Source organism: Falco peregrinus, chromosome 13 (assembly GCF_023634155.1).
Source record: "Falco peregrinus isolate bFalPer1 chromosome 13, bFalPer1.pri, whole genome shotgun sequence".
Classification (NCBI taxonomy): Eukaryota; Metazoa; Chordata; class Aves; order Falconiformes; family Falconidae; genus Falco; species Falco peregrinus.
Window position 1 is genome coordinate 15506542 of NC_073733.1, and position 13311 is coordinate 15519852.

Below are 13311 nucleotides of genomic sequence, written 5' to 3' on the forward strand. Positions count from 1 at the left end.
CCCCATCCCCTGACCACAGTATCTGCCACACAGCCAGAAATAAGAGCCACCAAATCTGAAACCCCAACCAAAAGGTTGGCAGGCTTGGCCAGTGACCTGGCAGGGAGACACGATGCTTAGCCTCATCCAGCACCGACCCTCCCTCCCACATATTCTTCCCACCACAGGACAGTGTTCCCGAGGCTGAAGGATTTTGTGGTCTTATCCTCAACCAGCAGCACGCAGACATAACATGAGAGTCATCACTATTAAACGGGGAGTCAAAGTGCCCAAGGACCTAAACCTGCCCCTGCTAACTTACAACTTGCTCCTGGAGCCTGCATATTAGTATAGCAACTCTTCCCTTGTTAGTATTCTCTGCCCTATCGCACATATACAGGCTTATCACAGGCTGTTTTCCTCACTTCTCTTTGAGAAAAATTAACATGGAAACAATTTTTTTTTCTTTCTAGAGAGATAGAGTATTTTAATATTACCCCTGTAAAGTCAAAGCAATATGAATTATTATCTCACTTAAGGATGCTGCTTGTGCTGCCTCCAAAATTGCATTCTGCTTCTAAAAGTACCTGAACGGCTATTCTTTTATGGTTTACTACTTTTTTTTCGTGGCACTTAGGGTGATTCAAACTACTGCCTGCCCTTTAAGCCTGGTGTTTCACTACTCTGTAAGCAGGCAGACAGAAAGTAAACCTCTCTGCCCGATTAAATGATTATACTAAATCTTCTGTAGCCCACAGGAAATGAGCTGAGTTTTTTAAAAGGAAATCACTAATATTTATTATCTTACACAATCACTTTAAAGGGATTATTGACTACACCTGTTCCCTGTACCATACAACTCAGACTAAAATTAAAGACAAATCTCGTGTCAAAAAAAAAAAAAAAAAGGAAAAAGAAAAAAAATCACCTCACTTAAACCACTTCAAAGTGGTTTATAAGAAGAGGGAGGTAAACATTTAAGTGACCAACACATATCTATTTGATCAGAAAAAGAATTTACTTTATCATAAAAGTCTGAGCTGTAACTCATGCAGTGTGTGTGGCACAAAGTACAGCTGGCTCCGGCCCCGTGCCCATGGCTCCAGCTTACTGTTATCATAAAAGTACTGTTTGCTCATGCGAACAGCCTCTCCCCATGCCTGGGAGCAAGGAGCAAATCATCAGCTGCTCCATAATAGATGCCCACAGTATCCATGACTCGCTGTAATTTGAAGGCAATATTAAGAAGAAGATAGGGCCATTACACAAGCAAACATTGTTATTTCCACTGCAGAAGATATTTAATTTCCTGCTCATTGCTGTACCCTGGACAGGAGGACAGCATCAACCTGGGAAACATCCCTGCTGCTGGGATGCAGCACTGGATGGTGGTGTGCCCAGAACGTGACCAAGGGCACAGCCTACACAGATGGAGTGCAGTCCCACCTGTGCTCAACTACCACCAACACCTTTGGGTACCTAGTCAGGACAACAGGGAAAGATGCTACCCATCACAGGTCCACGGGACTTGGGAATTATCACAAGACAGAGCTCACCGCAGACACTTTGCTCACAACGTCCCTTGCGACGGCAAGGCCCTGCGCGAAGGTGCGGGCAGCCACAAATGCTCGTGTGACTTGTAGCTTGAGCTTCCTCGGCACATCCCCGAAAGGCTTCAGCTGCTCGGTGTACTTGCTAACGCACTCGAGGTACTCGTCCGTGAAGTGGTACTGGGGATTGACCAGCCGGAACATGCGCTCCAGTAAGCGTGCCCAGAACTCGTTGAGCATCTCCTCCAGGTTGACGTTGCCGCCCACATAGTACCGCTTCAGCTCCACGAAGAGGTCCTTGAACAGCTCTGAGTTCTGCATGTACAAACGGCCATATGTCCGCACAAACATGTCATTCAGCGACTTCTCAGCATTTTCGAGAAGTTCTTTGAAGAACTCTAGAAAAGAGGAAGAGAAGATGTGGTAAACACAGGCATTGGATTGTGTGTTCACACACTTCTACAACCATTGCAATTGCTTAACTGGAAAATTCAGCACAAGACCCTCATCCAAATGAAACGTAAGGTTAAAGGACTCCCAAAGATTTTTCAAACAATTTCTGTATCTCAAAATTTTTTTATTACACTTCATAAAACACCCTCCACCAAACCTCTCTCCAGATCAAAAAGACTTGCATGAATGAAGTCTCTTTTGATGCAAATCTGAATACCATGACAAAAGGGGGGGGAGGGGGGGAGCCAGTTTCTTATGTTACCATTCAGCCATCTTAAAAGTCGTCATTTCAAAGCACAAGAATATCAGAAAGCAGAAAGCAAAAAAGGTGGTCTTTTTCTTAAACAGGTATTTTGCACAAAAGGGTCTTTCTTTTCAGTTCTCATCAATTAACTTTCTGAAATGATCATAAACCAGCCTCAAAAATGAACAAATTTTAATAAATTCAAAGACAAACCCAAAAATCTACCTGTGGGTTCTTTCTCTCATCTTGCAAGTTTATCATCTCTCAGGGCAGAGCCTGTCTCTAATTACCTAAATGGTCATGATTACAGACAGGGCTTCAGATGTTTAGCAGTACAAAAAAAACCCCACGACAATTAAGCCAGAATCTGCTCAAAACCCAAATGCTAAACACTTGGCATAAGAATGACGAGATTTTTCAGATTACAAAGGACACACAGGGGCCCCTGGGTTTCATCACTTAAAAGCAAATCCCCATTTCAGCTCACCCTCCCAGAGCACCAGACAGCCTGGTGCTAGAGAGCGGCCACTGCTGAAGCACTGTCACCGTGTCTTGGCAGCGTCACACACATCTCCAACTCCAGTAACAAGCTGATCTGGCACATGAGATGCAACCGCCAGGTCAGTTTAAAGAACATCCCTTGCCAAGACAGCACCACTGAAGCCTTGGCATGTGGCTCTACGCAAAAACACAAAGTCTTTGCCTTGGAGACTCTGTGCAGATTATTTAAAAGATAGGGGAGGGGTCCATTAAGCCAAGTGCATCTGGGCAATTTTGGAACAAAACTCCACACTATGTGGCCTTGGGAAGGAGCTAAGGAGAGCAAGGGTAGGTGCCACTGGGACAAACCATCACATGCCGGTGGTGCTCACGCCAGGCTGCCACCCGTTTGCCCCAGCCCCAAGCGAGACACTGGGGCACAGGCGCAGCCTCTCCACCGCCACAGCACAGTCAAGAAGCATATTATTTTATGCATGCCATCAGCAATTGACGATTCTGACCTCTGCTTTTCTGTGACTCATATTCAATAAATATTTTTTAATCAAACATGCCTCTGTGGGTTTTTTTAATCCTCAAAGGAGTAATGTTTAAAGCCAGAAGTTGTTAGAAGGGGGGGGGGGGGGTGGGGGGGGTGGGCGCGATATTTTGGCCTAGTGTGAATTTAAACCTTGTTAAAACATATTAAAAGTATGCCTAAGTTCAGCTTTTCGTCTTCAAAGTGCTCCAGTACAAACAAAGCCTAACACAGAAAACATCTTCTGGAAAAACTGAAACATTCTTCAAGTTCCTGACGAACAAAGTCATGGGGCTCAGTGCCTGACATGGCTGTATATAATGCAGCCTCTTAGGAGCACAAGAGAAATGATCCAGGGAAGAAGAGATTGATTTCAAACACCCAACACATCCTCTGTCCAATATCAGCAGGAACCTCCACTTTCGTTCCCATGACTGGCATTTCCTCTCCAGGAAGATTTTTTTCTGTTGAGTTTATACTATAGAGATTAGCTTGGTGTATATTAATTTCTAATTCACTTAATCATTTTGAAGGCTCACTTCCTTCCTTTGCTCAGACCTTTTAGCATCACAAATAAGTAGTTTATTTAAATACTTTCGTGCCAGGCACAAGAGCTGGCAGATGCATCAGCAAATTCTTCAGAAGAATTACATACTATATTGATGGGAAATCTGTTAAATAGTTCCAACCACCAGTCTAAAGGAACCAAAACCAGTGTTTTGAGCCAAGGAAGTTATCTCAAGTAATACATCCATATTACCATAACTGAGTTATTCTCCTGCCCAAACTCATTTTATTGGTTACACTCCAAAGTGGAAGTTGAATAAACCACATCCAGGCTTTAGAGCCCTTCATCTCTTAGCAATTTTTCATGTGGGCTAGAACCAAGTGTGTTCATTAATTATCCTGAAAAGAAAAAAAGGCAACCTAATTAGCAGCATATACCTGCACACCTGCAGTCTTCCAGCCAGCAGCTTCTCCTTGCCCAAAAGGAAGGTAAATAAAAGAAACAAAAACTTCACAAGAAAACCAGCCACTTCTAAAACCCCAACACAACACCGCTGAAGGAGGCACCACTTACTAGCCAGCACTTCCATAGGCAGAAAACACCCATTTAGGTGCCACTTTCCAACTAAGAAGGGGAGGGGGACAGAGGAGGGGCTGTGTGTCTGTAGCACAGAGGCAGCACCCACCCTCCTGCCCAGTGAAGCTTCCCTGCCAGCATATGCCTGCATCCCCAAACTGTGCTGCATGGGATGCCCTGGTGACTGGCACCAACGGCTTAGCCCACGGGGGGCCTCACTGGCACCTCACAGCTCCTGGAGTGGGCATGGGGTTGGGAAAAGGTAGAGAGGAGGGGTGCTGAGCACGGCACAGGGACAAGGAGCCACCCCACACCAGCAAGCAGGGATAGACCCAGCAGTGGGATGTGCATGGCAACATCTTCCCCCATGCAATGCACAGCACTCAACTTGGGCAGCAGCAGCAGCAGCAATTAAATGAGATTATATATAGATAAGATTTACAGTATGCCAACAGCTCGAGTAAAACTTCATCCTCAGTTTCTGTCTTCCCATCAAGAAATCAGCTTGGGCACAGGAAGGAACATTAAGCTTTTCTCTGTGCAAACCATGGGCAAAGGCGTCTGCAATGAAGAGAAGAAAGCCCAAGAGTCCTTTTTATGGTTTAAATGCTAATCTGACTAGTAACTCCCTACATCTAATTAGATATTAATTCTCCCCTTCACAGAAACGAGCTGATTAGCAAACACCAACATAACCCAGCATTAACCTTGCCACCACAAGAAGAAAAATGGCAGCTTCCTCTCTTACGTCTTGACTGTTTGCTGGGTGAAATAAATGACCACCTTTCATTTGTATTAGAAGTTGACTTGTTCTCAAACAAAGCAAACACACAAAAGCCTTGGTTGCTTATTTTACAGCACTCTAAAAGCATGTTTTACAGCTGTGTCGCAAGCAATCTGTACTCATTAAATTATCACTCTGACAGGCTTCCTGTGAAAAGCTGTCAAACGCAAACGTTTTTCACAGACAACGAATCATACTTTGCCAGTACTCCCCAAGACACTGCTATCTAGAGAGATGGCAGGCTCTCTTTTCCCTCCAGTTATCTTGTTTAAACTCCCAGAACAAGGGCTGGCCCCTCTGTCCACAAACAGGCATAAAAGCACACACACCGACGGGAAAGGGCTTCACAAACTGACCTGCAGAAGCAGCACGTGGCTGGAAAGTTTCCCTGGTTCTCCCAGCTAAGAGCAGAGCACGGAGAGATGTCTGGGTTACACAGAGAGGACGGACCATAGAGAAGGCGCTGGACTAACATGGCTCAGCCAGCTCTGGTCCAACCTGATATGGGAGCAAGTCCACATTTTACTGCTTCAGCCCATCTCAGCTAAGCCCTGCTGATGAAAAGTCATCTTGTTGCTCAGGGTGATGCTCAGGAGGGTGAGTGCAGGGGCAAAGATACCAGCGCTGCCACCCACAGAGCCCAGCCAAGCTGTCCAGTGGGACCAGAGCTACAAAACCGTTCCTAATGTCAAGAAGAAAGTTTAAAATTTGTCTGTATTGCAAAATAAATCCTGTAGATGCTACGGACTTTGATGTTCAAAGGAAGATGACATTTCCAATGCAATTAACTTTTAGAGATAGAAGAGGCTGTAATCTGCAGTCAAGCAATCTACAGCTCTGGGCTCTGTTTACTCTTTTAACACATTAGAATTTCAGGTTAGAATTTAAATAGCCAACACTCAAGGAAACCCTAGAGATGTCATAAAACTGTAAGAAAGACTGGATGTGACATATCTGGTATTTCTGCAATAAGAACCCTGGGTGGGAGTGGGTGGAATCTTTGCTTTTGAACAAACCCTTCCATAAAAGGGCACAGTGGGAAAAAAAACCATAGTTAGTTGGCAAATTCCTTTTTTGAGGTATTAAGATGTATTACCTGTTTGCAGCTTGAGGGCAGACCAGCCCTGCCAGTAACCCAGTGCAGGAGTGCACCACACCTCCCCAAGGTGCTTCCACATGACGTTAGCTTCCACTGCCAGAATAATTCAAAACAATTTTTCTTCCGAATTGCAGATACACGAGCTACTTGAAGAAATGCAACCGCTCCACCCACTGCGAGGCACAGGGCAAATCCACCTCCAGATAACATAGCCACTTTGATTTTTGTACCCAATATTTTTTTGACCTTGGATTCATAGGTCTCATCTGAAAATACCCTTTTTTTTAAGTAAGAAAGGGATGCAACATTTTCCTATTCCTCATGCTAACGTTTTCATGTGAAGAGTGAGATTTTCATACAAGAGGGCTTTTGATGAGGACAACCTGCTGCTGTAGGGCACAGTCCTACCTAAATCAAAGGCAGCTCCTGGAAATTAGATGAACACATCAAAGGGGCACGTTCCCCTTCACCCACAGGCAGGTATGGCATTTCCCCAAGAACACTGGTGACAAAAGCAGCAGCAGCACAACTGCCTGGCCTGAGCTGCCTCCTGCCACCACCAGCACCCGCTGCCCCTCGGCAGCAGTGAAGCACTGGCATCCTCTGCCCCTCCAGCCATGCCCCAGGCAGGGAGCCCTCAGGATTGAACCCATAACCACAGTGCAAAGTTTTGCCTTGATTTTGCTGATCTTCAGGAACGAAACACATTTATTTCAGAGAATAATTTCACACCGAGAAGCACAGTGCTCCATGGCACCCCACTTGCCCCTCTTCCAACTGCAAAGTCAAACTGTAAGCGATCCGGAGCTCAGCACAAAAATAGCAAACATTACCTGCAGTGCAAAAAAAAGGCTGCAAGTCTTATCCAAGAGCTCAGCAAGGCTGTTGAGCCAACATGCGCTCTACAGATGCCCATCTGTTGGCCATGTTCAGGTGTGCTGGTGTCCTTCCAAACGGAGACCAGAGCTACCACGCACATTTCTGCTCCCAAAGGCTACCAGACATGTTACATTTCCCATGCACCAGGTTTGCTTAAGTTTAGAGCTGAGTTTTCAACTGGCCTAAATTTGGAAACCTCAAACAGAACTAGGCAAACAGATACCAGGTAGACATGCAATTACTTGACACACCTTAAAAACCAAATAAAACCCAGCTCAAGCATGCAGAGGGAACATGATGAATTTTTATGGACACAATTAATTGGTTTCAGATAATTTGCCACCTAGCTTTTTGGGTATACCCTTAATACGTTGTCCAGATTATTATTAAGGACTGTTTTACCAAAACCTTTAATTTGCTTGTCTGTATAGACAATTATGCTTTCTAGTATGTACAGGAGAACACTGCCACAAAGACATTAATTATATTTTCTTGTAAAATGGTTTACTCATAAAACGTCCACAGCAGCAAGATGGATTCCTAGACGAATGCTCTTGCCCAAGCCATGGCCCCAAAGGCTGTGCTGCAGAGGGGCCGGCACCAGCCCAGTGCCTTCACAGAGGTGCATCTGCAGATGCAAATTCCACCCTGCAGCTGCTCCTACCATGCAAAGCGAAATTCAATCCAGACAGATAAAAGGAATTTGGAGGAAAAAGACAAATTTTCACAGCTCTCATTTGTAGCCACACCACCTACTCCAAAGGAAAGAGAGATATTTTTTTTCTAAATGTGCCTCACGATTTTTAATATGCCTTCACTTCCTTTATTGCATATACCGCATTTGTAATTTCCACCAGGGAAAAACAAACCATAGCTTAACAACCTTTTTCCAGAAGTGTTGAGAAACTGATGAATACATAGTGCTAACACATTTATTGAATATGAACTCAGGAAGGGCAGGGCAAATCCACAAGCTGTTTCTCTGTCCTGTTTTCAAACATATGTTAGCACTTACTGACATGGGAAGAACTCTTCCACAGAGTTTGAAATAGTACAGGCTTAAATCATGGCAGTGTCACAGCAACAGCACCGACATGTAAACCTTGGAGAGCTAGGAGAGACAACAACATCTCCTCAAACTCTGCTTGATTAATAAAAGGTTTCACAACAATAACAATTGGGCTGCAGCCTCACAGCGGGGGGAAAAACCAGAACCCAGGATTTCTACAACTTCTTGTTTCTGGAGGGCCCATGAGCATGATCTCCATCTGCACCCTGGGGCTAGCAGAACCCCAGAAGAGCAGGGCAGAATGTAACACAGCACAAGATCACCACCATCACACAGAGACCAAGCTTGTTAGAAGAATAAGAAGCCATGAAGGAGGAGGAAAAACAGCAGAGACTGTAGTCTTTGATTCAAGAAGCAAATAGCAGTGCACTGCATTCTGCTGCATCTAGCAGCCACCCCACAAATTAGGAAAGCAGCGACAACAGAAATGCTCTTGGTCCCCTCTTGGTCCATCCTGCTCTCCAGCATCCCACATAGCAGGACAAGGCAGACTTTGCAGCCTCCTCATCTTTATTTCCAGGGACCGCCACTGCTCATGCATCCTGTTCTGGATCAGCTATAGCAGGTTCCTCCCACTGTTCCCACGCTGCCTCCTCTCCGAGCAGCAGATCCTTCATTCTGAGCTCTTCCATCCTCCTCTTAATGACCACAACTCAACAGCAGTCTTCCCCAACACACCTCCCTTGCTGCCGCTTCTTTTCCCTCCATTTGCTTCCTCCATAGCCCCCCACATCTAATTTCCACTGCACCCATTCCTCAATCCCAGCTGACCTTTCAAACACATCTACTACTGCTCAGCTGCTTTAGCCTGCTGACCTACGTCCATTTGGTACCAACACACCGACTTCCCACACCAAACAGCCAACACCACCTGCAAAATCTAGAAGCGAGCTCCTTTCAGGTTGCCTCCCACATACCCCCGATTCAGAGGGGCTTTCTGGGACACTCACCAAGGTATTTCACATACAGGTATTTCTCCAAGCCTCCCTTCCTATTGCTGTTGAAGAGCTTGAGGAGGACCCGTGCTGCTGAACAGTGGGGATGGTTTTCTCATTCCTGTTACCTCAGTTCCCCTCATCTCACTATATTTGCAAAGAGAGCTCTTCCAGTTAGGGCCACCTCTCTTATTTGTTCATCCAGCATGCATATGGCTGGATGCTAAGACATTACAGCATATTTAACACTAACGAAATAGTTCTAGCTCTGCACCAATCTAATATCTTATCCCGAAGCCCACCACAAGACCTCAAAATGCCACCAACTCAACCAGCATTCAGGGGAGCAGCCTGCAGGACTATGCAAGCACACCAAACCCACACATAGGCTAGGTGGCTCTTTGTGCAGGAAGGAGGAAAAAGAGAGTTAATTTTAAACAGACAAACAATAGCTCATTGACCGGTTGACAGCAATTAGTAACCAGAGGGCACCAGGCACATTTCCTGTAGCCAAGTATAAAGGTCTTTGCTTTTGGAATAAAACCAAAAGGGTAACAGCAGTTTACCTGTGATCTTAACAGCAGAACTGCTGTTCTGATGGTAGAAGACTGATCCCTCGAACCTCATACACAAAGTGGTTTTGCGCACTGCTGAGGTCTTTGCTCACTTACAAAATCTAGTCTCCCTCTCTACCCCAAACCTACAGGGCAGGAGCCTCCCCCACTTTGAGATCGCCTTCTTCTGAGATAACTTGACCTCAGGATCTTTCTGAGCCTCCCAAAACAGAGGTTTGGTCCCCACGACTGTCAGACAAGCATCACCCTTCTCAACGAGCAAGACTAAAAACCACAGTGGTCTACGGACCTCCTTAAAAATCTCCAGATGGAGAGGAGCCAGTTAAGTGCAAACAAATAAACAAACTTCCACTGCAGAGACAGCAGACAATTTGTTTCATTATTGTTGTAGTGAGTGAGAAAGCACAAACAAAAGCCCACAAGTGGCATTTTCTAAAGGAAGCGTGTTGGTGGTTGCTCCCTCCAGCTTCTCCGAGATCACTCCATCCCTACACCTCTGGTAAGCACAGGTCTGAAAACAAGTCTGAAGGACTGGCTCTCAGCAACTGCTGCTTCTGCAAAACTTAAAAGGATCTTCCCACTGCTTTCTGCCCTGGTTAGTATGAGGTTTGGTGCCATCCCTTTCCAGAGAGGAAAGGACAAGGCTGTGCCTTTATATCTAGACATGAGTGGCAACGGATAGACAAAACCACTCTATTATTTGTACGTTAACGATGCAGTCATCAGCGTACCTGCCAGGGGATGGGTTGTAATGGCAAGAGCTCTCTCCACCACACACAGATTTATTCAGAAGCACGAACACCACGCACCTCTGGCACAGTAGGCATCAAAGGTCCACCAGGTCTCTCCTCTCGGCGCTCCTGCTGTGCCACAATACCAGGAGCAGCCTCCTGCAGAGATGAATGTGCTGGCAGCCAGGACTAAGCCCACAGTCCTGGGTGCCATGGACATGGAGCAGGGGGGAGGACTGGCACACGAGCAGGATGAGGCATCAGGTCTCTGCTCTTGCAGGCAGTCTCCAAGAAAAGAGTTAATGCAAGATGAAGGTCCCCAAAGGGCAGTTATTTCAGTAAGGCAGAGAGCCCCTCTGGTCTGCCAGATTCTAACTATAGGAGCAGTAGGCTGGGCACCTGTGAGGCTTGTCTTTCACTGTTTGCATCCGCACTGCCTGGAGCAGCAGAGGGGAGACCACCAAAAGCTTTCCCTTGTCCCTTTGTCTCATTCCCAGTTATTAACACTTCCCAGCCATTCATCCTACTGTCCCAGCACACCTCCCCGCAAACTCCTACCTGGAGACAGCAGCTGGAAGCCAGGGGTTACCAATTCAGACATGACATTCCAGGGCATTTTTTCCCTAGTTTCAGAATAGTTTGGAAGGCATTTAGCCAATGCCCCTCCCTGACTAGTCACACGGACTCAGCCACAGCCTGTTACTGGAATTAATTCATGCACCCAGGAGTAACACAGAAGATCAAGGCCACCCCATGATGCTTCAAAGCAGCACAGTACAACTGCACTTTACACCTGAGGCTACTCTGCCCAACATAAACACGGAACTCACAAACAGGGGTCCCTCTCCAGCCCCTCTGCCTGGTCCCCATGCAGCAGAGGGGTGGACACACCACAGTTATGGGGACCCCTGGCAAGCTCCTGCTGCTTGGATTTGGTTTCATTCCACTCATTACCCCAAAGGGGGGTTGTTTTACACTCCTGTCTTTGTTTTATCTTAAATGCTAATGGAAAAGTCAGGAGGAGCAGACCAGAAACAGGACTCTGGGCATTTAATAGTTTCCCAGATGCTTGCTTGGGTTGTACCATTTGTAAAAATCTGTTGCTTGGGTGCTGGGAACACCAAACCTACTGCCAGCCCAGCCCACAAACAGACCACCTCACATCGGAGAGTTCATCTCTTACATCATTCCCACACAACAAGAGTTGCAGAAGCTTGCTTGCCTCCCCTAAATCCAGACCAAGCAGAAAGGACAAGACTTGGTTTAAGTACAACAGCAAAAGCACTTGTCAAATGCAGGGACAGGAGAATAAGCATCCACTTGCTGGACTCGGCCCCACAGGGCAGAGGCTCAGCAGCCACTCTGCTCACAGGGGTTTGGGGCTCTGTCCTCCCCAATCCCTCTGCAACCAGCCTACAAAAAAACTATTTTTCCCTTCAGAAAAGACCTAGCACAACAGCTAGGTCTTCTGGGAGATTCAGGAGGCATCTTTAATAAGAAAAAAAACCCTAAGAACATCTTACATAGAAAGCAACAGAACAGCAGAAATGCTCAAGAAGAGTTATGGGCTATGTCCTGTCCCTGCTCCAATTCCTCAAAACAGCTGAACAATTTCCCGAAAGCACTGCTTGGCTAGCACAGACCCCAGTGTGGAAAACTTCAGCCTGAAAGGGCAAAAGAGGTGAAAGTTTGAGTTTAATGAACGGGACCAAGCATTTATGCAGTCTTAATGTCACCATTAATCCTATTAATGCTATTAATCCCTGGGAGAGGGAAGGGGAGAGCACTAACTGCTGAAGACGAGACAAGGCAAAAGAAATTTTAAAGGGGGAAGGAAAAAAAAAAAAAAAAGAAAAAAAAGGAAAGGCTTAGCTGCTATAGCTGCTTCTGTGGCATGAGATGTCACAGTCACACAGCTTTGTGGCTTTCCCATGGCTGTCATTGTCAGAGGGAGATGCTTACATAGTCAGAGAATCTCACCTGCTAGTTTCTAAACGCAGCCCATACACATATCTGAAATCAGGTATGCCAGAGAAACCAGCAAATTTTCACTGCTAAAAACATTAGCAATGGGGAATCCAACAACTCCCAAAGTATTTTTTATTTTATCAAAAAGGCATTTCCCTTACTCCTGAAAATATATATCTTACTGCTACACTGGGATCAGACTAGTGGTTTAAATCACAACAGGAGACCCCCAGGAACATACATAGCTATACCGTAAGCAAATATTTAGACAGGATATATACATTATGGGACTCCAAAGTTCCAGTTTTCTCCCAGTGTCTGCAAACCAAACAAATGCAGGAGGATCTGACGCTGTTGCATTACGCATTAGGAGCCAAAATTACTTCTGGTCAGCCCTTTGGGGACGGATAATCAGCAGCTTGTTCCATGCTCCCGATTAAGAGGAGATAATCCATTTCTGTACGGCTTTGGTGTCAGATCAGAGCAATTCTGGCAACGGTTCCAACAGCACACAGTGCTCCAGCAACAGCTGATGCAAACGCGCCAAAAGCCACAGGGCATCACAGCCTCCATCCAAAGGACATGCCGCCTTTTTGACTATCCTTTTGCAGCAGCAACTGCTGCAAAGGTCAAGCACATAACGGAGGCAGCATGGGTTTGCTTCTCCTCTAGGACTGGAATGTCAAGGCTAAGAGATTAGCAGCCAGAGAACCCATAAAGATTCCCAAAATGCTGGAAGACACAGTTTGCTGCTTGAGCTGCATCCTGGAGTAGCCTTTCGCAGCATGGGCATGTGTCACCCTGCAAGACGAATGTTCATCCCACTTTCTGGGAGGCCAGTTAAGCAAAGTAAATTTGGTCTCTGCAGTATCTTACCTGCTCAGTCCCCCTACACAGCTGTAGCACAGAGCATTTCTTGTTAAACAGAGGAAGGTGCACAGCTCAT

The 13311-nt window shown here is 46.0% G+C and overlaps 1 protein-coding gene across 1 annotated transcript in view; it reads right to left on the reverse strand.

Annotated features, from left to right (window-relative positions):
* The window catches only part of GPC4 (glypican 4), a 69346-nt gene that overhangs the window by 21754 nt on the left and 34281 nt on the right, over positions 1-13311 (reverse strand). The window contains exon 3 of the mRNA XM_055818120.1: positions 1536-1927. Within this exon, the coding sequence (XP_055674095.1) occupies positions 1536-1927 (392 nt within the window). The remainder of the gene's footprint in view (positions 1-1535; positions 1928-13311) is intronic.